Here is a 25,627-nt window from a genome sequence, read left to right on the forward strand (position 1 = left end):
TGGAAGTGGAACGCCGTGTGTACGTTCATGTTCCACGTCCGGGTCATTCGTCCATAGTAATCCATGCTACATTTTTTTCCAGCATGGCTCCCAAAAACAAGAAGCAGAAGGGAGATAAAAGGACTACAACAATGAAGAAATACGAGTTTAATGAACACGAAGTCGAGCCTGAAGAAGACGAGCATGACGAAGAGGAGGACGAGGAAGCCGGAGGTTCACCGGCTAAAACTAAAACTAAAACACAAGAGACAACGCAGAAAGATGACAACGAGCTGCGGATAGAGGACGTGATGCGATGGGGTGGAACTCAAGTAAAGACACTTTAAATCAAACAAAACACAACAATATAACGCTCATTATTACATTGTCGTGACTCATGATACTATTATTATGGGCTGGCTAATGTCTTCAGTGGAATGTGGTTCTCTATGGTGTTTACTGTACAGAGATGACATTTTGATTGACATTTTGATTTGACCACATAAAACCCTGAGGGCTTGTTTCCATTGGTCCTGTACGTGCATTCAATTCTTCAAGACATAACCATCAACAGGAGCAGTAAAAGTACATAAAACCTTTCACCACTTATTATTAATAATAATAATAATTATTATTATAATAATACACAGGTTTTATGTATGTCTGTATATGTATATCTTTAACACAAATGAACACAACACAACGCATCGATAGAGTACAATAAACAAATGATGTTCACTTTCACTGCAGCCTTTAGTTTTGGACTGCTCAATTTTGTTTATGCCGTTTATGCTCATCTCCAAATTACAATACAATTTCCAATAAATATGGATATGAATATGTGCAAAGAAATAGAAATTAGTTAAACAGTGAGCTAAATGTGGTCAACAAAGTATCTCATAGCTCACCCTACCTACACCCATGGTCAAACCAGCCTTAAACCAGCCCATTACTTGTAACCGCAGGAGGCCACCCACAGAGACACTCCGTCTCCCACCAACAAAGTGCCAATGCGGGGCCTACATCCATCATCAATCCAATCAAGTCGGTGCACAAATACAAATATAAACCCAATTTGGCTCCTACACCTACTGTCTGGCATCTCCAGATTTCAGTTTCTTCCCCCACAAATGATTTCCCTGTAATTTGTCACTCAAAAGTCGCAAGAAATAGGCGAACTACACGTCACAATGTGAGCTTGCCTTGTATATCTATTTCGTTTTTTCAAATTTTGAAACATTTTGATTTAGAAACTGGTTAAGTGCGTCTGTATAAATATTGAAACGGTTGGCAGCTGTTGTTGTGAAACATGACGTTTTCCACACGGCTTCTTGCAGGCCGACTACGTGATGCTCGCCCACCTGAACGCGGACAACGAGAACGAGCTCATCGACGGAGGAAATAAGGTTGCCATAGACGACCTGGAGGACGGCGAGCTGGAGAAGTTCATCGCCAAGATCGGCATCCGCTCGTACGCCTCGGTGCAGATCATACCCGACGAACCCGAAGAGCCAGAGGGCGGAGCTTCCCAGGTTAGAGCCGTCGTCCTAATCGGGAAACTTTTTATGGCTTTTGCCTTTATTTATTTTTTATAGAGGGATAGGTATACAGTAGGCTGACAGGAAATGGGGAGAGAGATGGGGGGGTGACACGCAGTAAAGGCCGTCGGGATCGGGAGTCGAACCCGCTGCACACTGCCAGACTGGATTACCAGCCAAGGTGTCCAGACGGCTATGCCAGCCGTCCGGGCCATAATCGGGAAACTTTAAGGCCTATTCATACTCTTAGGTGACGAGGTATGAATATAGGCCTTTAGTTGGGGTTTTGACAGCACACAAAGCATTGAAGTATATTAGTTACATTTATGTTTTGCCTTTAGGCTTTGAAAATACAAATTGCAAAGGGCAGATATGAAAAGTTACTTAAATACAAAAGCTGTTACTGAAATACACAAAGTAATTACAGACAATGACATAGTGTCACAATGTGCCCCATTGTGATTTTGTATATCAGCTGTTGTTCCTAGTTTCGGGAATGTATTTAAAAAGGATATCAACAATTTTTTTAAATGCCCCAAAAGGGTAGGCTAGTTTAAAAGTGGACAACGTTGTGATACAGATGAACGGAGAAGATGCTAAGGATTATGCAAAACAATTGCGAGTAGCTCAAATAACAGCGATCAGGTGATTAAGTACTAATGATAACAGTCCTACTGTACTCCCAGGACACTGCTCAGACAGAAGGCCAATCCTCCAAGGACGCCAACCAGAAGGAAAGCAAGAAGGCCAAAGCCAAGAAAGATCCAGAGGCCAGTGAAGACGGCGCACAAGAAGCCAACGACAAAAAGACAAAGAAGAATGCCAGGAAGAACGCCAAGCAGAGCGCCAGCGTGTTCGAGTTCCAGCCCAGACAGGTGAGGAAGAATCGTGCTATAAACATGTAGTCAAGCTTTTGCCTAAATATATTGACATTTTGCATAGTCAAGACACCTTTCCCCCAATAACTATTGTACCACCATCCTGAATGTTTAAGGTACTTCTCCAGTCTCCACCCATGATCTCATGTATTCAACAATTAAATTGCTAATCGATACCTTTGACAATTCCTTGGACACAGTTCCTGTTGGTGAAGCCTGGCGGTAAATGGTACGATTTTGAGTACTCATCGGAGAGCATAGACTCCTCGGCGCCTCCTCAGGACGCCTCCGTGGTCAAGCAATACAAAGATCTGGCCCAGCAGCTGTTTGAGGCCGAAGCCCAGCTGTACAAGACCCGCAAGAGCATGCAGAAGGGCGCCAACACGGCCTGGATGAAGTCGGTGGTCTCCACCGGAACGCTGCCCGACCGAATGGCGGCCATGACAGTGCTGATCCAGGACGCTCCCGTGCACACGCTGGAGCACGTGGAGAGCCTCGTCGGCATGGTGACCAAGAAGGCCAGCCGGCGGATGGGTAGGATTTCAGGGCTGGGGTAACGTTGGGGACTTTACCGACGGATTCTGTGGATCGATTCTGGTTCTTATCGATTCCCCGTTTCGGTTCCATAATGGTAGAGATGGTTATAGGTCAAAATTTTATTATTTTTAGCGTTAACTGAAGTAAATCGTATTTGCTGTTATGTACTAGCTGTGTATATCAGTAGTACCTGAAATGGAGCCAATGCTGAAACATTTGTTTTTAAAATGTACATCGATTGTCAACTTAAAGAAATGTTTTGCTGTTATTTTTATTTGAATCCTGAACGGTTTTGGACGGTCCATGACTGGTAGTGGTAGCCATCAGCATGGATTGGGCTCCTACTTGGACCCTAATGTCGACACTCATCCTCTACTCTAGGTATGATGGCCCTGGACACACTGCAGGAGCTGCTCCTGTCCGACCTGCTGCCGGAGAACCGCAAGCTGCGGCCCTTTGCCCAGCGGCCCTTCGACCGGGTGGAGGAGATGGCCAGCGGGAACCGGGACTCCCGCGACCGCCGACTCGTCCTCTGGTACTTCGAGGACCGGCTGAAGCGCCACATGGCCGAGTTTGTGACGGCGCTGGACGGGGTGGCGCGCGACACCGTGGCGGCCAACAAGGCCAAGGCCATGGCCACCGCTCACAGGCTGCTGTGCAACCGCCCCGAACAGGAGAGGGCGCTGCTCATACAGGTGAAAATCTTCTGTTATTATTATTATTATTGTTATTTTTCTGGTTCTAATTGTTTGAATGCCTAATGTTTAGGTTAGGTTTGTAAAGCGCTTTGTGAGATCTCTGTGATAATCTCTAGATAAATAAATTTACTTACGTACAGGGGTACGATAAATAAATTTACTTACGTACAGGCTCTAAGCAGACCTACAAGCTCTCAAGCTTGTACTAGATTCACTATTTTTGCCGAATGTTCGCACGCCAGAATAGGGACACTATGGTTCACGTGATTAAGGAACCGAAACCAAAGAACTTTACTCTCGTGTTTGTTCTTGTATATCGTCTTTCAGGTGGAAACATCATCTCTTTCAGGTGGAAACATCAAACATCATGTCCAAAAATGTTAACCTTTCAGGAATCAAATAGATCGACAAGCTCAAAACCTTCAAGCTTGTAGATCTGCTACTTTTGATGCTTTTGTGTGACGCATATCAAACTAAGTCTTTCTCTCTCTCGACAGGTGGTCAACAAAGTGGGGGACCCCGAGACTCAGAATGCGGCCAAGGCATCGTACCTCCTGGAGACCCTGCTCCACGAGCACCCCAACATGAAGGGGGTGGTGTGCAGCGAGGTGGAGCGCCTCGTGTTCAGGCCCAACATCAGCCCCAAGGCCCAGTACTATGCCATCTGCTTCCTCAACCAGGTCCTGCTCACTTTGAATGAATAGATTATTTACTCGTTTATTGTCTCCACCAGGCCGAAGGCATGGGGAGAGAGTATGTTTTGCACTCAGTCCGTGTGTCCGTCCATCCTTCCTTCCGTCCGTCTGTTACCAGCTAATCTCCGGCACCGTTGGCCCGATCCATGCCAAACTTTGCACACACACTCCTAGTGGAGGATATTAATGACACGATCGTTCACTTTATGGTACAAGCACCAAATTTGGTACACAAGTGCTTCAGAACCTACTCTCTCAGAAAAGTACGTTGTCCACTTGAAAAAACTAAATGGCCACCATTTTTCAAGATGGCCGCCAAATGAAAAGGGCCTTTTGTGGCGGTTCTGGACAACCGTGGGTCCGACCGACCGGGCACTGCACTCCCTGTGGGTGTGTGGAACGTGTGTGTCGAATTTGAGGTCGGTGGGGCGAACGGTTCTCGGGTTATGTGGATTACAGATGTACAGACACACACACAGACTTGAATATATGTCAATGGGCAATGCCCATTGGGGTTTTTTTAGATGATGGGTAAGAAGAGAGAGATGTGATGTCAGGTGGTGTGGGCTAAGAAGTGGTCAGGGCTATTTGAGATGTACAGTAAGTGCAAAGAGAGATGGTGAGGGAGGGAGAAAATTATTTGTACCAATTGACCAGACAGTAGACGGTGTAACAGGTTAAGGTGAGTATAGAGATGGAAATGTTCTAGCAAGAGAAGCCAATGTATTGAGAATTTGGGACATAGTATGGGTCAGGAAATATTTGTGACAGAAGGCTACCAGTGAGAGGGAAGATGTATACGATGGTAGTGAGACCAGCCATGCCGTACGGTTGGAAACGGTGGCACTGATGAAAAGGAGGCACAGCTGGAGGTGGCAGAATTAAGGATGCTATGGTTCTCATTAGGAGTGAAAAGGAAGGACATTATCAGAAATTACTGAATTAGAGGATCAGCCCAGGTTAGAAGGTTTGGGGATAAAGCAAGAGAGGTGAGGTTGAGATGGTTTAGACATGTGAAAAGGAGGGATGAGGGTACATTGGGAGAAGGATGCTGAATATGTAGCTGCCAGGTAAGAGGATGGCCAAAGACGAGGTTTAAGGATGCTGTGAGAGATGACATGAAGGTGGCAGGTCACAGAGGAAGATGCAGAAAACAAAACCAAATGGGGTCCATGTGTGGTCCAGCCCTATGGAATGAAAAATTCAAGCATGTGCTAATGAAAAGTATTTAAAATATATAGTTTTGATGCTCATCCTAGATCCTACTACTATAGGGGATGCAAAGCAATATGTCCGTTTATCCGTCCGACTTCTCCTACCAAATCACTCCGTTAGCACACATCTCTCTATGCACAAAAAATGATGCATGCCACAGAAATCCATCTGCACTACATTGCATCCATGTCATATTTACTGTACAAATATTGCTTTTGTATGACATACTGTTATTGCACAACATTTCACTGACACAAATTACATTACAATTTCCACATTAACCGACCCCTCCCCTTTTCCCTGCACATGCACACACACACACACACACACACACACACACACACGGTACTGTACAGTACACTATAGTATGGTAAAGTACAGTACGATACAGTAACGTGCGGTACGGCATGGTACAGTATGATACCATAAAGTATGGTACAGTACAGTATGATGCCGTACAGTACAGTACGGTACGGTACAGTACAGTACAGTACGGTACAGTATGGTACCATGCAGTACGGTACAGTACGGTATGGTACAGTATGGTACAGTATGATACCATACAGTAAGGTACAGTACGGTACAGTATGGTACCATGCAGTATGGTACAGTACGGTACAGTATGGTACAGTACAGTACGGTACAGTATGGTACAGTATGATACCATACAGTAAGGTACGGTACAGTATGGTACAGTACGGTACAGTATAGTACCATGCAGTACGGTACAGTACAGTACAGTACGGTACGGTACGGTACTGTACTGTACTGTACTGTACTGTACTGTACTGTACTGTATGGTACAGTATGATGCCCTACAGTGCCGTACAGTATTATACAGTAGTATGGTACAGTACATCACAAAGGTATAGCCAAATATATGCTGAAATGCAAAACCAGTCTAATTTTGGTGGCCATCTTGAAATATCACCGCCATATTGGATTTTTGGATGGCTCGGTTTAAAAAGTTAAAGAGTTGACCAAAGGAATGTTCACGGCAAATGTCACGCTTGTATCACCAAGCTAACAACCGTTCCAATGATCTGCTAATTGCACAAATTCTGTGTGTGTGTACGTCTGTAATCCACTTAACTCGAGAACCGTTCGCCCCACCGACTTCAAATTCGACACACACGTTCCACACACCCACAGGGAGTGCAGTGCCCGGTCTCGAGTCGGTCGGACCCACGGTTGTCCAGAACCGCCACAAAAGGCCTTTTTGATTTGGCGGCCATCTTGAAAAATGGTGTCCATTTTGTTTTTTCAAGTGGACAACGTACTTTTCTGAGAGAGTAGGTTCCGAAGCACTCGTGTGCCAATTTTGGTGCTTGTACCATAAAGTGAACGATTCTCATGAAATATTGACTTAATATCCTCCACTATCCCTGGATGCCAATGACGAACCTCTGCCCCAAATATTCCTCAATGACTCGTTATAGCGCCACCATGAGGCCGATTTAGGGAAAACGCATTTCTGTAGATTTCTCGTACACATTTTATCCATACATCACACAATTTGGTATACACTATCTCCATAGTCATGTGATCAACACGCACCTTCCATCCTGATTGGCCAAGATTGGCTTCCAAAGCTCACATGATTGGTCCGTTTCGAACAAAATGGCACAAATCAAACTCAGTGAGCAATTTCCGTGAAATTATACACGCACATTTCCACTAGGCCGATTTTCCATATCAGCCTCACGGTGGCGCTATAACAGGGCAATTCCTGTTTTACCTATAACTGAAAAACATTTTCCCTGCATCCCTCCACATCTGCCGGTTATAACGCCACCATGAGGCCGATTTCTGGAAAACATTGTTTACGTTAGTCGCACAGATTTCATCCAAATCTCAAGCAAATCGGTACACATGATAGTCATGTGATCAAGACGAGTCTGTTGGATTTCTCAGATTCTACACTGATTGGCTAAGATTGGCTTCCAAAGTTTTCAGGAGTGGCCCGTTTTGTACAAAATGCTGCACATGTCCTGCTCACCCAGAGTTCTGTCCTCAGAGATGCTATGAGTGATCTAGCTCTGCATTTCCTCAACAAAATAAAGACAAAAAGTTTATATTACTCCTAAACATTTTGCCAAACATCACACACACTCCTATCCTCCTGGTGGAGACCTGTGCATGTTGTATTTTATCCCGACATCAGAGATATTATTCTTTTGTATTGTAATTGTGTTTTTGTACCGCATTTGGTGTTCCTCCCCGTTCAGGTGCTGCTCAGTCACGAGGAGGCGGAGCTGGCCACAAAGCTCATCTCCATGTACTTCTCCTTCTTCCGTGCCTGTGTCAAGAACAAGGACGTCAACTCCAAGATGCTGGGCGCGCTGCTGACCGGCGTCAACCGTGCCTATCCCTACACCAAAGCAGGCGACGACAAGGTAAACCTCCCAGACTAAATTATGTCATTTGAGGTCCCTCCGCAAAATGAGTTAATCTATCAATCATCCAAATCAGCCGATCCACAAGCTCACAACAAGGTATCACATTACGACTTGCTTCTTTGGCTATTTAAACTGCTGGTTTGGGGGGGAAAGGGAAAACAATTTATAATGGATCAATTGGATTAACTGTTGCACTCCTGTTGTTGTTTAGGTGAAGGAGCAGTTGTATTAACTGTTGTTTAGGTGAAAGAGCAGTTGGATTAACTGTTGTTTAGGTGAAGGAGCAGTTGGATTAACTGTTTAGGTGAAAGAGCAGTTGTATTAACTGTTGTTTAGGTGAAAGAGCAGTTGGATTAACTGTTGTTGTTGTTTAGGTGAAGGAGCAGTTGGATTAACTGTTGTTGTTGTTTAGGTGAAGGAGCAGTTGGATTAACTGTTGTTGTTGTTTAGGTGAAGGAGCAGCTAGACACGCTGTTCAAGGTGGTCCACATGGTCCGTTTCAACACGGCGGTGCAGGCTCTCATGCTGCTGTTCCAGGCCATGGACGCTCAGCAGACCATCTCAGACCGCTACTACGTGGCTCTCTACAGGTAGACTCAGACTGGTAGTATACTACTAATACATAATCGTCTAATCACAATTATTTGAGATAATCGGAAATAGCAGAGCACATTGTAAGCTTGTAGATCAGCTATTTCCGCTATTAAAATAATAATAATAAACCATTCTACATGGTGTTAATTGGAGTTCTCCACGGCCCTGAAAATTAAGACCCGACCCGAACAGACCTGGCTGCACACATTTAATGATCTCGGGCCCACCATACCATGTGCAGTGCGTCGAGATCCCAAAACCATATAGAAATATCGGTGTAAAGTGTTATTTTTTTGGTGGTTTTTCAGGAAGCTTCTGGACCCGGGCCTGTGCGTGAGCTCCAGACAGAGCATGTTCCTCAACCTGCTCTACAAGTCCATGAAGGCGGACATCGTGCTGAGGAGGGTCAAGGCCTTCGTCAAGAGGCTGCTGCAGGTCAGCCAGGAGCAGAACGCCACCTTCGCCTGCGGCGCCCTCTTCCTGGTGTCAGAGGTCATGAGGAACAAGCCGGGACTCCGCCTCCTGCTGCAGGATAACAACACGGTAACCTCGCGCCACCAGACTTTCCACCTCGGAGGAAAGCCTGTTTTTTGTTCCAAACTGGCCCGTGTGATCCAGTCTAGGATGTGGATACTGAAAAAAAGAAAACGATTGTGGTTCCGATTTTTCGGTGCCGCTTTAAATAGCAGATCTACAAGCTCATAGCATGCCACCGAGTGGCACGCTACGAGCTTGTAGGTCTGCTATTTTTGAAAAATCTTGAAAATATTTATTTCAGAAAACTGGAGGATTTAGTTTAATTTTATTTTATTTCGACGTCAGGCCTAAATATGTTAAATGCATCGAATCGAGTACTAGTCGAACTACTAGTTTAGTCTTGCCAGTCGCTAAGAGTTGCAATAGAAGATGGATATACCAAACAAACTATTATAAGCTAAACTACGCTGCATCAAGGGTTTTATTGGGTAGGCCCTAAAATTATGATGCCCTTAATTATTTTGGGTCATTCTGGTTCCGGTTTGGTGGTTCCGGCCTGATGACTCAAAGCTAGTGACTACAACGTGACGTAAGTTATTTCCGCTGCCAACCGGTTAAATGGCATTGATCCCAGGCTACAACAAGGTGAGTTGTGTAGTTCACGACGACATGACCCTTTGACCCCTGACCCTTTTGTCAAGTCCTGCTGCGATGGTTGCTGTTGCTACGTTGTTCAAAAATCCGCTCTCTCGATTCACTACCATTAAAAAAAGATTAGATTTTAAATGACCTCGTATTGACATTTAATGTATTAAATTCTCATTTGAAAGTTAGCTGGGGAAAGCATCCGTGTCATCTTAAAGCAGAAATAACATTAATTTTAAAACAGTTTTTAATATGTAATGTCATATTGTCTATGTTCCTCAAACTTATTTCTAATGGTTTGACCCTCAATCACCACTCTGATATAACCAGTCCAAGTAATTTCTTTCTGGACTTTGAAGCCGTTTTAGCTATAGTACCACAATGTCCTGAGGTGCAAATTATTTAATATTTAAGTCATTATAATACTGATGCTAGATAAACTGGCCCAGGCCTGTTTCCATTCCATACCAACTTGAAAATCAACAATGGTGGACATTGTAAACAAAGTGGAAATGCAAATTTGGAACTGAAGACTGAAGAAGAGGAGGAATTATACAAAGTAGGGTGATACTGATGACATAATGCGTATGACCAAATCAGTTGAGCTGTTCCTGAGAGAAATTTCCATAAATGCCCCTATATGATGTGAAATCCTGATAGTTCAAAATTGCTTATTTGTGAGGATACTAAACACATAGGGGAGCCCAAAAAACACCAAAATATTTAAAAGTTGAATTTTATGTTATAGGTCCTTTAAACTAAAACTTCGAAAAATAGCAGATGTACAAGCTTACAGCTCAGCCTCACACTGCAAGCTTGTACATCTGCTATTTTTGAACATTTTGGAAACTATTGAAAGTGTGAGATCTACTGATTTAGAAGGCATTCGTAGAATTGCCCTCAGATCTTAAAAACATCTATCAGGAGACTAAAGGGTAGATGAACGTATTTCCCCATCTCTTTAGTACATATAGTGTTTGTATTAGTTGATACCCTTTGCCATTTTTGTGTTAAATTTGTATGCTTTGTTGAGGAATTGAATAAGTAGGACTCTAATGGAACATCCTGAGTTCTCAGATTGTCTCATCAATATGATTTTCTTCCCGTTGTAGGACGTCGAGGAGGAGGTGTTCAAAGACGCCGCTGACGACGATGACGACGACGAGCGCTTTGTGGACGCCGACAAAGTCGAGGAAGGACAGAGTGCAGAACGGACCGCCGAAGGGCCCAGACCCGCGGCATCATGGGTACATCACCAGAACCTGGAGGGTAGGTGTGCTGTTAAGGCCATTCAATCCGGGAAAGTAGTGGAATTTTAGATAATAATAAAAATAATAAGACATAAGCAGTGAAATATGAGTTCTTGTTGTTTCTTTCTTACCAGGGAAGAAGTTGGAGACGTACGACCCTCATCACAGAAACCCTCTGTACTGTGGTGCTGACCGCTCCACACTGTGGGAGTTACACCGGGTATGTAGATTTATATACTGGTACAAAGATCCATAGATGTGCCCAACTCTGTTCTGGGATCTTGCGCCTTGAGACTGGCAGGTATACCGCAGTGTGTCTACGTAGATGGTGCACCATGTTTGCTACCTCCTCTTCTCTGTGCCTGACACAATGTCCTGCCAGTCTCCTCCTTCTCTCTCTGACCTCGTCTGCGAGCAGCGGGAGGCCCCTAGAGAGGTCCATATTTCTGATGCGGTCCGCCCATTTGAGAATTTCGTGCTAGAAGGCTTTCTTACCTTTAGTTGTCATTGTTAGGTCCACACCAAAGTGGTCCACGTGTCATTTTGTGGCCATTTCCCCTAACCCACCATAAGCCCGCTACACAGTACTAGTATGTGTAGCGTTTCATTTTACTGCATAGTAACGCCGTTGCTGTGTTCCAGCCGTAAAGCAGGAAGTCTTGTCTATCGCAAAACTTCACAAGCTCCAGTTTTTGCACAAAATGACACCTGGACCACTTTGGTGTGGACCTAACAATGACAACTAAAGCCCACCACACACCGGCTGCGTCCGCCGCGCGGCGCCGCACGTCGGACACAGCCACCTCCATTATTTTCAATGAACCTAACGCACACCGGCTCCGTCCGCCGCGGCGCCTGGCGCGCCGATAGAACCCAGTTCTATTTTCCAGGCGGCGCCGCGCGGCAACGCGCCGCAGACGGTCGCAGACGGTGTGTGTCGGGCTTCAAGCACGAAATTCACCTTATAGATGCCATTCGCAACATTATTGTTATTATTATTTTTTGTAGTCAAGGGTGCCCGGATAAATGCCGGCGGCGGCCCAGCCCTGCATTCTTGTGTATATATCTTTGGTATTTGTTGGTCAAACTAATTTGGCAGAACGGTAGAAATGTTGTTTGCAGATGAGGTCTGGTTGACGTAATTAGTTTGTTTTATTTTATCATCACAATATATCTATTATATTTTACCTTATTCTTCACATGTAAATGTATCGTTTCTCTCATGTGCTGTTCTGTCTGTCTGTCTGTCTCTCTTCCAGCTCTCGGCACATTACCACCCCTCAGTGTCTCTGTTTGCCAAGACCATCATACAGGTATGGTTTGCGGGTGATAAACGGACGCTCTTGGTCTTGGACAATTAAAATGCAGTGTTTCTTTTCTCCAGAGTTCCAAGCTTCTGCTGTCAGTGACGACTCTAGAGATTTAAAAAAAAAAGAGATTCCCATAACATCCCATGTGGAATATCATAATTTTAGCGGCAAGGCCACTTTTTTTTAAACAAATGCCAAAGTCAGTCTGGGGGAGTTAAGGGCAGATTCATACTCCTATTTTACCACTGTTTCTGCACTGTAGTGCCTAAATGATTTCGGCTCGGCCAAAATTTTCAGTAGCACCGAAGAGCCGCCTTTAGGACGGTACCCGCCCCCCCGAACCTCAAATGACGTCACATTGTAGGCTCTACAGAGCCGAACCGACTTTTATTCGGCTCTAAAATAGGAGAATGAATCGGCCCTAAGAATTCACAATCTCAACAGACACTGGTGTTTAAAAAACATATCGTCAATGCAGTCAATGTGTTTTAAGGAATTTGTTTGTCTGTGACAGTGCTACTGTTCTCCTAGACCTGGATGTGTGTTTGTGTTGTCCAGGGAGAACTGATCCAGTACTCTGGAGATCCGCTGCAGGATTTCACTCTGATCCGCTTCCTGGACCGTTTCGTCTTCAGGAACCCCAAGCAAGCCAAAGGAAAACGTAATTATACTTCTAACTTAATGTTCTTAGTGGTGTATTGTATGAGGGGGGGGGGGGGGGGTCTGCAATCGTTTGACATTTTATCGTTGTCATTGTTTTTAAATGTGCATCTCTTGACTTTGTATGCTATGTAGAACTTTGAAATTTGTTTCAAATGTAAAGTGTTACAAATAAAATGTATTATTATAACAATTTCACATTCTTTTGAAGATTTTCATTTAAAGTATGACATGCCCAAAACAGTGACACAAATTGACTTTGTTGCATTTACCTCCTCAGAAAACACAGACACCACAGTGATGCAACCCAAACAGAAGATGTTTGGGTTGAACAACGTCCGCTCTCTGGCAGGTGAGTTCATGGAGTGAGTGTGATATCGTTGCTGTCGGGCATAAATTAACGCCCCTGGCACCCCCCAATCTCTCTTCCCCTTTCCTGTCGAACTATCCTGTATATCAATAAAGGCAAATAAAAGCCCCCAAAAAAATAAATATATATATATATATAGCTATAAATCGACAAGCTTGAAACGCTTCGCATTTGAGCTTGTCGATCTACCATTTTCGCTTTTTTGTGACAGTTTTGTACATTTGAAGTATCTACCAGACAGACGATATCATGAGCTGTGGTGTTTTGGTTGTGTTTAATCTTTTTTTTGTTTGCCTGGTCTTAGTAAATTTGAATCTGTCATTTCTGTGGTATGAAATAGAAGTCAAAACTAAAACTTCTTAAGACTCTTAATTTTATTTATTTTTGCCTTCTAGTTTTATGATCATTTATGAGCAAATCAGTGTTAGGATGGCTGCATTTTAAATAACCGGAGATTACACTCATCTTTTGGATAGAAGAAAGATGATTAAATCTGCACGAGACAATGTGATATTTATCTAAAGTATAATTTTAGACGTGCGTTAAAAAACTGGTTTAGCATTTTGATTGAGATATAACCACTTAAACCCTCACGTTGTTGACCGGAGTCCCCCAGGGCTCTGTACTCTTATTTTGACGGTAGAAAATCGCCCATATGCACGCTCACAATGTGACACGTTGTGAGCTTGTAGATGGACAATTTTTGCCACATTTTGGCCTATATTGGGTTCATGTGGTTAAAGGATGTCTGCCTGTTTTCCAGTGAACTGCGAGGCGTTTCTGTCTAAAGACGAGAGTCAGATCCCTGTGGACGAGATCTTCTTCCACCGGTGAGACTGGACACACTCTTAGATTGTATTTGTAACTATATGTATCAGACGTTTTTCAGAAAACTCTTAGGATTTAGAACATTTAGGACACAAATAGCAGATATACAAGCTCACAGCACGCCACTTTGTGCTGTGCTGCGAGATTGTACATTGCTATTTTTTAACATTTAAAAAATATATATAGGTTATGTGCATGCATAAAGTGAGTGGCAAAGTGAGCTTAATGTTGTTTAATGCAATCAGACTTTTTTCTTTCTTCGTAGAATCGGCCTCAGGTATTAATGCGTTAACACGCTCTGACACTTGACCCCCGAGGGCACAGCCTACTCTCTTATTGAGACATAAGACCCGGCTGTCTACGTTTCTTTATTGTAGTTTTGACCCCTGTGACCTCTGGCAGGTTCTTTAAGAAGCAGGAGAAGGAGAAGCAGAAGCGTCGACCCAAGAGAAAGGATGACGAGGAGAGCGTTGAAGACGTGGACGATGACGAGTTTGAGAGAATCCTGGGTGAGTACTGTGACTCAAAGCACTGGTTTTCAACTTTTTTTCATATCGAGGTCCATTATTTATCTGGCATTTGAGCCAAAGACCACCAATTTGACGAGATTTAGCGCCTCACTAAACTAGAATATTTTGTTATCGTTGGATAAGATTTTGTCCATAATTCCATGCTGTATTGATGTGGTACCATAGGAGAGATAACAGGCAAACGTTGATCAAAATAACAATTATTCTACGGTCTCTATTGTGTAGACTTCTTGTAAGTAATGCAAATGTTTAACAATAAATGTAACTCTTGAGATTTAAAGATCTATAAGGGTCCATTTGGTTACCAACTCTCCATTTAGCTGGTACCACCTGGAACCCCGGACCCCTCAAGGACCACATTTTACAAGTAAAAGTCTGGAATTTAAAAAATGCAGAATGTCCCATTTCACAAGTTTTCAAATGTATAAATATCATCAGCCTCTGGAGTAGAGTGGTGGTGTTTACCTGCAGAAAAGATGGTAGCACTCACCAAAAAACAGATATACAAGCTAACAAGGTTTGTAGATCTGTTCTGTTTGGAGAGCGCCGAGCGGTACTATCATGCTAGAGACTACAAAGTTTCTGCTCACTGGAATGAGGGTGTGAGAAATAAACATGTCTTGTCTTGTGTTTGCACTCAGATGCCACTGAAGGAGATGATTTGTTCATTGATCTACCGGTTGATGACCTGGACTTTGCTGGGTAAGAACTGATTCACAACTCTGACTTTAACACTAAATGGTAAAAAACAAACGGTGCATTAAAGCGCTTTACAGTGTGCATTTACATTCACCAATTCACACATGCATTCACACTCGTCTCCAGCAGCGGATTAAACCATGCAAGGCACCAACCTGCTCATTGGGAGCGGTTAGGGGCGGTGTTCAGTGTCTTGCTCAAGGACACTTCGACTCCAACATGTATTTTCGTTTTTCTCTCTACATTGTGTTTGTAACAATCAGCCTTTTACCTTGAAAGCATATCTATTAATTAACTAAAGGAAAAACAACGGGATCGACGTGTTTTTAGCTGAATGCTTTTTATATTGAAGCCACATAAGTTATAATTGACATGACAAATGGAAATAAGATACACTTGGTTTTTCAATAGGCTACTGTCCCTATATCTTTCCCTAATGAACAAAAGAAATAAGCAAATCAACAATCCACAATTAATTCAGACGTTCTGCTTCTTAGCGTGCTCCCGGGAAAAAATGAGTTCCTTAGTTCCACACGAAACGGCCCAAAGAATAGCGCACGTTCAGGGTACCTCTTTTATGTTTGTAATCCAAAAGAACAAGACGCTTGGAATTAACTCACCGGCAGCAGCTGCGTCATATTCTACCCACTGACTGTGTGAATGCCTCCAGCGCTTGAAATCCGGCAGCAGCAACCTGCTTCTTGGCTGCAGATTAGCTTTTAGCATAATACACTTTTATTTTATTTCTCACTAACGTAACACTGGCACCTGGGAGACGACCTCTTCATCCACCCGTTCACACTAGTACACAGGTTGTTTGTTCCCCCATACCACACCCTCTATTTGTAAAGTTGGGCTGGCATCAATCACTCAATCACCCTGGTAATCAGACCCATTACCCCTCACATGAACTGGGAATGTTCATATTGACTTTAACGTCACTTCAGTTTTCCACATGTACATATATCACTCGTATACAATAACATGCATAAGTCAAGCAGATAAACATAATAATATAATGTGCATTTGTCACAGGTTTTTTCTCCAAATATGAAGCCTGGGTGATTAATATGCTCTCATGTGATTAGTGACATGAAGAGCGGTACATTATAGCAGTTATTCAAATTGTTAACGTGCTCTCATGTGATGTTCTGGTCAGTGACGTGAAGAGCAGCAAAGGGAAGAAGAAGGAGGGCTCGGAGGCAGACTCTGATGACTCTGACGTGGACATGGATGAGGACCTGGACGACGAGGAGGTGTCTCTGGGCAGCATGGACGAGGAGGACTTTGGAGACGAGCTGGAGGAGGAGGGAGGAACCTTCATGGGCCCCGAGGGAAATGATGATGACGATGATGATGAGAGTATGGATCATCAAATACTATTACTGTTAAGACAAGTGGTTCTCAAACCTTTCTTTTTATATATTTCAAGGACCCCCATAACTCTGAGAGTTACAGACCCGTAAGGGTCCATTTGTATACTCAGAGATACACAACAGTAAGGGTCCATTTGTATACTTTCAGAGATACAGGACAGTAAGGGTCCATTTGGTACCATTTCTATACTGTCAGACCTGTAAGTGTTTTTAACTTCAAGGACCCCCATAACGCTTGATATTTCCATTCGTACACGTCGGCCCATGTCCCCACTTTGAGAACCAAAGCAAAAAGAAATGGTTGCCATGTTAACCCTGGCTTCCCTAAAATATGTTTTAACAGCTAACAAACCTAAAAAGGCCAATCTAGCAGCTCATGAAGTGTCAAAATGAGACAGATATTTGCGGGAATTTATTATACAGAGGAGACAATCTCCCTCATTTGAATCTATCATTCATAAATCAATAAATAGTTGTGTTAGCCACTCGTACATCATATCAATAATCACATAAATCTGCATACTGATTGGTTTATTTGCTTGTGTGTTCTCTCCTCTCAGTACCAGAGCTTGATGAAGATGATGGTGGTTTTGATGGTAAGTTATTGTACATTTGTAATGATATTGAGCTCTCTCATCACACCCAGCCAGTAGTGACGTATTTATTCTTGTAGCGATTTTGTCAGCCTTCTGATTGGTCACCGACTAGCAGGTTCTTTCTGCCTTGTTCTACCCTGGTTCCGCCTTATGGTTGTTTATGGGGAATTTGCTAAAACATTGAAAAACATAATTCATGCCTAGTCACTCTACTGAACCTGAGATGTTCCTTTTTACTGAAACCAAGTAGGCAGGAACTGGGGGTGGCAATGAAGGACCGGGAAGTCTGGCGTAGCATTGTGGAATACACTGAATATCAATGCGAAGCAACTAAAAGAACCAACCAAGAAACGGCAACGAATGGGTGTAAAGAGGGGCACAACCACGGGTGGAACTTGGCAAAGGCCGTTGGAAACCAAACGCTTAAGCCCAAACCACACCAAAGGGTCGGGTCGAGGTAAGGTAAACCACACCAATGCAACTCATTGAGTTGCATTGGTGTGTTTGACCTTAAAAACCGTACACCTAAAAAAAACACTGTACAGAATGCAGAATCAATTAAAAACATTTGAGAACCACTGGTTTATACACACAGTATTTCACATTTACTATCACTGCACACATTGATAGTTTTAGAATATGTAAATATATATGTTTACATGTATGCCTCATTCTTCAGAGTCTGACGTAGAGGAGGAACCGGAGCTGCCGTCCCGCTCGAAGAAGACCAAGAGGAAGATCACAGAAGATCTGGACATCTCTGGATCCATAGGTTTGTTCAGTGATACTCAACCTTTTTGATATGTATTTGTTCAGACCCCCATTTGATTAAAAAAAGGTATCTGGGACCCTGACATCATCACTGTTTATTTAACTCTGAGAGTGTACTACAAATGTTTCCATTTGTACACGATGTCAAGAACCAGTCGTTTGCCAACTTTATTAATACACATTTATGGCTATATTATTTACTGACATTTAAAGTTTGTTGCTACTTGCTACAGTTGATGAGTAACGCTCCATCCTACCATGTAGGTTCTAAACTAGAGAAGAAAAATAAATTAAAGAAAGCAAAGAAGGATGACGTCACTATGTTTGCTTCTGCTGAGGAGGTAAGATTGTTATTATATATTTATAATGTACATTAACTATATTCACATTGTCAGCACAAATTCGATTTTTGGCCTATTCAGATTGGTTTTGTCAACAGCAAGAAACCAACATGGAAACAGATTTGTGCTCGTCAGATGTGAACCACATTCCTAGGTAGTTTGAAATGTGATTCTAATTGGATTTTTACAGATGTCTCACACTGTAGCCTGATTTATACTTTATACTCATACGTTGTATAAGGAGTTATGGTGTTGCTTGCCAAGAATAGCCGTTCTGCAAGCTCACAAGCTGTCTGAATACACAAATCCATTCTGATCACTTCCAAAACTTTTGTTTTGTGTGACTCTCTTTATATGATGAAGTAGCTTAGTAGGTCATTAATATTTATGGCAAACGTTTCTGTCCGCGAAGGAACACATCAGATTTGCCTGCAGTCTGAACATGGCCTTGCTGGTGTTGGGGATCTGATTTTTAACACATTTTGGGCGGGAACCCCTTTTGGTGTTAGCATTATGTCATGCTTTAGCTATGGAAAAATAGCAGATCTACAAGCTCATAGCGCGCCACCGAGTGGCACGCTACGAGCTTGTAGGTCTGCTATTTTTGAAAAATCAAAGAACCACTGACATAGAAACATAGGTTTTTCAGAAAACTGTCAGGATGTAGAAAACATTTATAGAATCTGATCTCAGGTCAGAATTTAAGCATTTAGCAGACGCTCTTATCTAGAACAACTTGCAATATGCATCATAATCACCTTTATTTCAACTGAGTACAGTCGAGGGGCGGGCCCTCATTTTCAATATAGCCGAGATGCAGCAAGGTAAATACATACTGTATGTCAAATGCAGAGACAGTGTAGTGCCTCAGTAAACTGGAATCACAGGCAAACTAGGTGTCAGTCGAAACGATATACTATCAAAACAATAATTTGTACATTGACACCTGGTTGTGAATTTTTGTTCCAGTTTGGTTCCATGCTGGATGAGAATGCTGGCTCCACGTTTGACAGCACCGGTATGAATGCCATGGCCAATACAGACAAAGCAGGTAAGACAAACACTTTGAACAATTGGTTTCGTCACTGGCAGTTAATACACCCATTATTGACCTTTAAAAATGTACTTCAAAGATTTGGATTGGTTTAAAGTTTTCTCAGTCACCATGACTGATTTCAGATATTTCTTTAAGATGAAAGGGTATTAGAATATGTCAAACTAGCAATATCATACATTAAATTGATGTTCAGAAGCATCTTCCATAAAACCATAATGATCTGATATTCGTTTAATCAATTATTTGATTAAATTGAAAAAGTAAATCAATAGAATAATCACTGCAGCTCTAGTGCAGATCTGGTTACTAAAAGAAGAGAATTAACACAATCATCTGTAATGTTTTTATTCAGTGAGCTAGATGCTAGCCAGGTGCAACATCTTCTCAACAGAGAGAGAACTCCCTTTTGGGTGATGAACCCATTCTGTTGGGTCCATCGGCTCCATCCATCCTCTTGTTAAAAGCATTGGTTCTCAAACTTTATTTATGTATTGCAAGGACCCCCATAAGTCTGACAGTGTGCAAATGGAACCAGATTAATTTGCACACTCACGAGTTACAGCCCTTAGAAAGGTCCATTTGGCTCCTAGCTATCAATCACTTGGCTGGGGACCCCTAGGAACCACTGCTTGACCTCAACTCTCCCCATCTGGTTGTGTCTTCCCGCAGGGGTGAAGCAGCTCAAGTGGGAGGCTCAGAGGGACGACTGGGTCCACGGCAGAGACGCCAAGACCCTGCGACGCAAAAAAAGCTCCTTCAACAAGAGGAAGATGGCCGGCTTGACCGCCATGTTTGGCCAGGCCAAGGCCAAAGGAAGGACTTTCAAGAAGAAAAAATAAAACACTGGGAGATTTTCACGTGTTTTTTTCAAGTTACGTTTTGTTCGTCTCCACACGCTGACCGCTCTTCAGTCGTTTTTGGTGGCCCACGTCTCGTGGTCTCTCTCCCGGACCCCGTAGACCCCCGCGTACTCGTTGGACTTGTAATACGCTGGAGGAGAGACAGTGGACTGTTAGGGGACATTTGTTTTCTGTGACACAAGAGGGTAATCACTTAAGAGATTGCATCCGTATTTTGGGCATGTTTAAAGCCTAAACATTTTTTTTTTCTATTGAAAATTCAACAGATCAACAAGGGGAGCTATAGCGCATCGCATTGTGAGCTTGTGGATCAGCTATTCATTGTACATCGAATTATATAGGGTTAAATGGTTAGGCTAATAGTACATTGATACAAGAGTGTATTCAAAGTGTATGTGCTGTTTCAGTTTGCCAGATGCCATTAAAGGGGAATACCACTCATTTTCAACACTTTACTATGTCAATAATATACCTTGGCTTAGTTGCGTGTAATTAATAAAAGTCCCCCCATTCTGTGTCTGAAAAATATCACTAACAATATGAAGTACATCTCAGTGACATCAAAGATGTACTTCATAATGTTAGATTTCTTTCAGACCTCCAGTTCTAGGCAACACAAGATGGGGGGACTTTTTATTATTATTTCCACACAACAACTCTAAGGTATAGTAATGACATAGTAAAATGTTGAAAATTAGTGGTATTCCCCTTTAAGAATGGATAAGTAAAACTGTATTTAAAGCTACACCATGTACCATTTTGTCTGAATAATAAAATGTTATTTTGATCAATCTGTATGGTACAGTATGTTAAACTAACTTCACCCATTTTCAACCTATCTTCGTATAATTGGTCCTCATTCATGCTCATTATAAGGTACGTTATAAGTTACTGTATGTTGTCTACTCGGTCTGTCTCAAACAAGGGCTGTGGACAGTTCAGAAACCTGCCTACCAGTGACATCATCTATGGGGGAATCCAAGCTAATAGAAACAGCAGGCTTTCTATTCCTGGAAAGTTCTCATGTTAATAAAAATCAATATTTTTAATCTTGTTAGGAAATACAAAAGCCTGCCTAATGAAGTGTCCACACACCCCTACTCTGAGAAGAATAAAATGGCACCATATGAGCGTTTGAGGACCCATTACCGCTATATGAAGATGGATGATAATCAGACACAGATTGATTTGAGCCACATGCTCTGAGCATTTCATTAGACAGCGGTCTGTTGAGTTCAGGGGCCATTCAAAACAGGCTGCTGAAAGCAGTTATTGGCCAATCACTGCCCGTCGATTCACACGGGCAGATGTGTTCGATTCACTGAATAATAAAAAATTGTGTTTAATTGTATACTGTATTAACCAGATAATAAGCACTATTACATACTTGATCACTTCCTTCCTGAACTTTTTTGCCTATGACATGCCCAAAATATGGATCGGTTATTGATTGATTATTGTATTAAATGATCAAGTTGTTTTTCATACTTGATTAAACGGGTTAGTATGTTTAATTGTTGTACCTCTACAACATATTACGTATACATAATACAAAGACATTAGGGGAGAACCGCATGCATGTTTCATACCTTCTAGAATGGATGGAAACCTTCGGTTCATGGTACTTCTGAAATCTGTGGCAGAGGAGACCGTGGGAGCTCTCAGTGTACAGGATATGATGTCAATTGAGGTCTATTAACATAAGGGCTGGGAATGGGATCCATTTTGGATTTTAACGATTCCAGTTCCCTCTTAAAAAGGTCAGATTTCTTAAGGTTTCCCTTAACGATTCCTATATATTTAAAACGGATAAATATTTAATTTGGGCCTTTGTCATAGTGTTTGATAAACTATCAAATTCAATCATATTTAATTTGCATACAGTATTATTGTAGTGGTTCTCAAAGGCCCCTTTTCCACCAAAATAACTTAGAAATGGTTCCGTTTTAAATGATTGGAACCATGGTGCTTTCACAGAACCGACCGCAAACCGGTTCCCAGTTCAGAGCAATCAATTCATTTTCAGTGGAATCACTCTGAACTGCTTCAAAATGATGACGGGGAAAAAAGAAACGGCGGAAACGGTTCCAAATCCTGGGATCCGGATCCCAACCCCGATTATGTTTCCTTAGTAAACATTGTAATTTTCTACCTTGCCTGGTGTTCATCATGTGGAACAGACCGTACGCTCCAAACACCCCCAGCAGCTCCACAACGATCACTCCTTTAAACAGCTTCTTGGCCAAAGGCTCCAGTGGTTTGGAAGGCATCTGAAACACACAAACATATCTGAGGAGTCAGGACCCTTTTCCACTTGGGTTGGCCTAACATTGAACCGACAAGCTCAGTGGCCTTGTGGTTAGACTGTCCGTCCTGAGACTGGGAGGTTGGGGTTCGATCCCCGGACGGTGGCCGGGTCATACCAAAGAATATAAAAATGGGACCCAGTGCCTCCATGCTTGGCACACAGCATCAAGGGTTGGATTGAGGTAAGTCCCTGCGATATACTAGCGTCATGTCCGGGCCAGGGGGTGTACTCTACATCAAGCAGCCTCACGCACGCTACAGTTGCAGGAGATAGGCTCCTGCCCTATGGGCCTCATGGCTGGGCAAGGCTTACTTACTACTTGCTTAAAGGGACATTTCACCCTTTTTGCAACCAGATCTTATTTAATGATGTTTGGGAGACAAGAAACACTTTCCTGGGGTTTTTATGTGGGTATTTTAGATATTTTAGTATTTCACTGGGCTCACTTCCTTCCTGGACTACAATTCCCATATTGCTTTGGTGCACTGCTCCTCCTTGTGGATAGGGGGAGGGTTGTCTTACTGAGACAACATGTAGTCCAGGAAGTAAGTGAGCCCAGTGTCCATGACATCATGGCCACCTCACACCCGTGTGAAGTGAGTGGTGCAACTCCGTGTGGGGGTCCCCGGAAATCAGGTGTTCATTAACCTTTGTTTTCATTTTAATGTAAAGCACTTTGAACTTCATTCAGGCCTGTAATGTGTATTATTATTTTTATTATTATTATTATTATTATTTTTAATTATTATAATTGCTGATTGCAAATTAAAACCACTGTCAGAATGATATATAATATAATATGAATCAGAAGCATTAGAGCTACTATGGACCAGAGCCATGTCAGAATGCTTCTATAATACAAGGTCACTTTAAAAAGCACTTCGAAAAAACAGCCGCACAAACAAACGTAAACAAAGTGTCCTTTAAACGTGTAAGTGTAAAGCCTACCTTCCGTTCAGTTCACAACAAACGCGACAAAACAATGAAAAAAATATAATATTTATAGAGAAACGTTCTGTTGTTTGAAACCATCAGGATGAGTATAGTATTTCCGCAGTACGGATGCTCAGCAGGGACACACTAGCCTGGTGAAACCACTCCCCCTGCTGGACAACATTAAATGATACATTTTATTATACAAAATAACATTAATTACAATGAAAATCTGGAGGGTAGGAAAAGAAAAGGGGGGCAACTTGAACCAAATGAACTTGGCTCCAGCGTTGCCAGACTTTGCGACAGAAATAAGTTACCAGAAACAACCCACAAGAAGCAACTAGAACTAGGCCACATGAGCACTTTAAACCTTATACATCGGCTATTTGAAATTATTATATCTAGCTCACAACACCTTGCGTTGTGAGCTTATAGCTTGTAGATCTGCTATTTTCATAAGAATCTTGGATAAAAATGTAAGGGAGGGAGGGCACAAATGTTAGGCAACATCATTATGGTATAAATTATCAAAGAAATGGACAAGTAAAGTCAAAACATACTACTTAGGTATACTATACCTGACTAAATGCACTTAGTTACTTTCCACCTGCCTGTGGAATAGCCTAGGATTAGCTTGCATGGAAGTATTCCACAGGTGTGTCTTTTAAAGCCTCTCTCTCTATGTAACATTTTCTCAAAGAATATAATACAATACAATACATAAAAATTGCCAATCTACAAGCTCACAATGCAGATCTGCTATCTGCTCAATGTGAATCTTTTGAATCTGAGAGTGCACAAATGTACTCTTGATCTATTGGTCGTTGTTGTCTCTGTCTATTGGTCGTTGTCTCTGTTAAATCAAATGCAGAGCGACTTCAATGTTTTAGCTGATTTTATCTGCTTTAAATTTTAATTATCTGTTTTTATTGTATACATTTTTGTGTATACCCCAGGAAGACTAGCGACCACCTTGTGGAAGCTAATGGGGATCCAAATAAAGAATAAATAATACTCTTGAGTTAAGAATTATACTACAGCGTACTTGACTATAGTACTAACACATGTTTGACGACTGCTACAGTGGTTCTCAACCTTTTAAGGACGCCAATCCCCCCAAAATATCCATATGTGAACTGGGACCCCCCCAACCTGACAAACACTTTTGTTTGTTGGTCTCAGTTCCACAGATAAATATTGTGAAAATAGCAGAATCTACAAGCTCACAACGCCTCACATGAGCTTGTATCTGCCATTTTCACAATATATGCCACGTATGTCGGTTTGTTTACTGTTGAGTGAGGAAACCATATTGTACATTAAACAAATCACCCGGGAATCCCAAAATAATTTGGGGAAAATATAGCCTACTTAAAGTACCAACAGTAAAAGTACTCATTACGCAGAATGTCCCATTTCATACGTTTCAAAATGCATACAAATCTTTTGAAAATAGCAGATCTACAAGCTCACAACATGTCACAAAGCGGTGTGTTGTGAGCTTGTACATCTGCTATTTACAATTTCTTTTTTTTTTTTTTTTTTTTTTTTAAGATATTTTTTTGCGGCTTACGCCTTTATTGATTTTTTAAGGGACAGATAGTAGGCTGACAGGAAACGGGAGAGAGATGGGGGGATGACATGCGGTAAAGGCCGTGTCGGGTCCGGGAGTCGAACCCGCGGCACACCGCGACTGGATCACCAGTCCGGTGCCCAGACCGTTACGCTACGGCCTGGGCCCTATTTACAATTTCTAACATATTGCTGAAGAGGTTAATGTTTTGTAATAATATACAAATCTACAAAGTAACTAGTAACAGAATTTGTCAAATAATAGTTTGTAGTGGAGTAAAAAGTACAATATTTGCCTCTGAGATGTAGGCCTAATGGTGTAGAATTGAAAGTATTGAAAATTGGAAAAACATTCCTGAAAAGTGTACTTAAGTACAGTATGAGTAAATGCACTTATAGTTAGCCTACTTTACATCACTGAGTAAATGTAGGCTTTACTATAATGCTGGCTCTGAAACAGGTTGATGACTACAAGTATTTGGGTTCATATATATCTTCTTCCCAAAAG

The 25,627-nt window shown here is 42.2% G+C and overlaps 2 protein-coding genes across 4 annotated transcripts; one reads left to right on the forward strand and one right to left on the reverse strand.

The window, feature by feature from the left end:
• Nucleotides 1–64: 64 nt before the first annotated feature.
• Nucleotides 65–20,500, forward strand: cebpz (CCAAT enhancer binding protein zeta). The gene is made up of 23 exons (XM_083789746.1): nucleotides 65–311; nucleotides 1,317–1,511; nucleotides 2,204–2,392; nucleotides 2,596–2,929; nucleotides 3,314–3,627; nucleotides 4,128–4,310; nucleotides 7,769–7,936; nucleotides 8,390–8,529; nucleotides 8,842–9,076; nucleotides 10,768–10,924; nucleotides 11,040–11,125; nucleotides 12,165–12,218; nucleotides 12,774–12,876; nucleotides 13,156–13,227; nucleotides 14,009–14,075; nucleotides 14,476–14,582; nucleotides 15,245–15,305; nucleotides 16,462–16,664; nucleotides 17,239–17,274; nucleotides 17,954–18,046; nucleotides 18,310–18,386; nucleotides 19,356–19,437; nucleotides 20,113–20,500. Exons 1-23 carry the CDS (start codon nucleotides 84–86, stop codon nucleotides 20,280–20,282), a joined length of 3,354 nt encoding a protein of 1,117 aa, XP_083645872.1. The 5' UTR covers nucleotides 65–83; the 3' UTR covers nucleotides 20,283–20,500.
• LOC310876270 (protein CEBPZOS-like) lies at nucleotides 19,775–23,677 on the reverse strand. 3 transcript variants are annotated; one of them, XR_014570714.1, is made up of 5 exons: nucleotides 23,560–23,677; nucleotides 22,456–22,573; nucleotides 21,893–21,937; nucleotides 20,067–20,433; nucleotides 19,775–19,894 (listed from the first exon to the last, which is right to left on the reverse strand). XR_014570714.1 is itself a non-coding variant. In XM_083789759.1 (5 exons), the coding sequence occupies exons 2-4, from the start codon at nucleotides 22,571–22,573 to the stop codon at nucleotides 20,351–20,353; spliced, it is 246 nt and encodes an 81-aa protein (XP_083645885.1). In that variant the 5' UTR covers nucleotides 23,560–23,677; the 3' UTR covers nucleotides 19,775–20,177; nucleotides 20,320–20,350. The 3 variants fall into 3 exon arrangements, 2 of the variants coding, with proteins under 2 accessions (XP_083645885.1, XP_083645884.1); XM_083789759.1 differs by having other exon boundaries at nucleotides 19,775–20,177; nucleotides 20,320–20,433; XM_083789758.1 differs by having other exon boundaries at nucleotides 19,775–20,433.
• Between the last annotated feature and the right edge of the window lie 1,950 nt (nucleotides 23,678–25,627).

The sequence above is a fragment of the Protomyctophum parallelum genome (assembly GCF_964188405.1).
Source record: "Protomyctophum parallelum genome assembly, chromosome: 19".
Lineage (NCBI taxonomy): Eukaryota > Metazoa > Chordata > Actinopteri > Myctophiformes > Myctophidae > Protomyctophum > Protomyctophum parallelum.

Excerpts from the sequence above, each read along its gene's own strand:
- cebpz (XM_083789746.1), top strand. The coding sequence starts at position 84 with ATGGCTCCCAAAAACAAGAAGCAGAAGGGAGATAAAAGGACTACAACA. Across the intron at positions 9,077-10,767 it reads TGCTGCAGGATAACAACACG|GACGTCGAGGAGGAGGTGTT; the intron begins GTAACCTCGCGC and ends TTCCCGTTGTAG. Across the intron at positions 11,126-12,164 it reads CACTGTGGGAGTTACACCGG|CTCTCGGCACATTACCACCC; the intron begins GTATGTAGATTT and ends TCTCTCTTCCAG.
- LOC310876270 (XM_083789759.1), bottom strand. The coding sequence starts at position 22,573 with ATGCCTTCCAAACCACTGGAGCCTTTGGCCAAGAAGCTGTTTAAAGGA. Across the intron at positions 21,938-22,455 it reads CATGATGAACACCAGGCAAG|ATTTCAGAAGTACCATGAAC; the intron begins GTAGAAAATTAC and ends CCTCTGCCACAG. Across the intron at positions 20,434-21,892 it reads GTTTCCATCCATTCTAGAAG|CGTATTACAAGTCCAACGAG; the intron begins GTATGAAACATG and ends TCTCTCCTCCAG.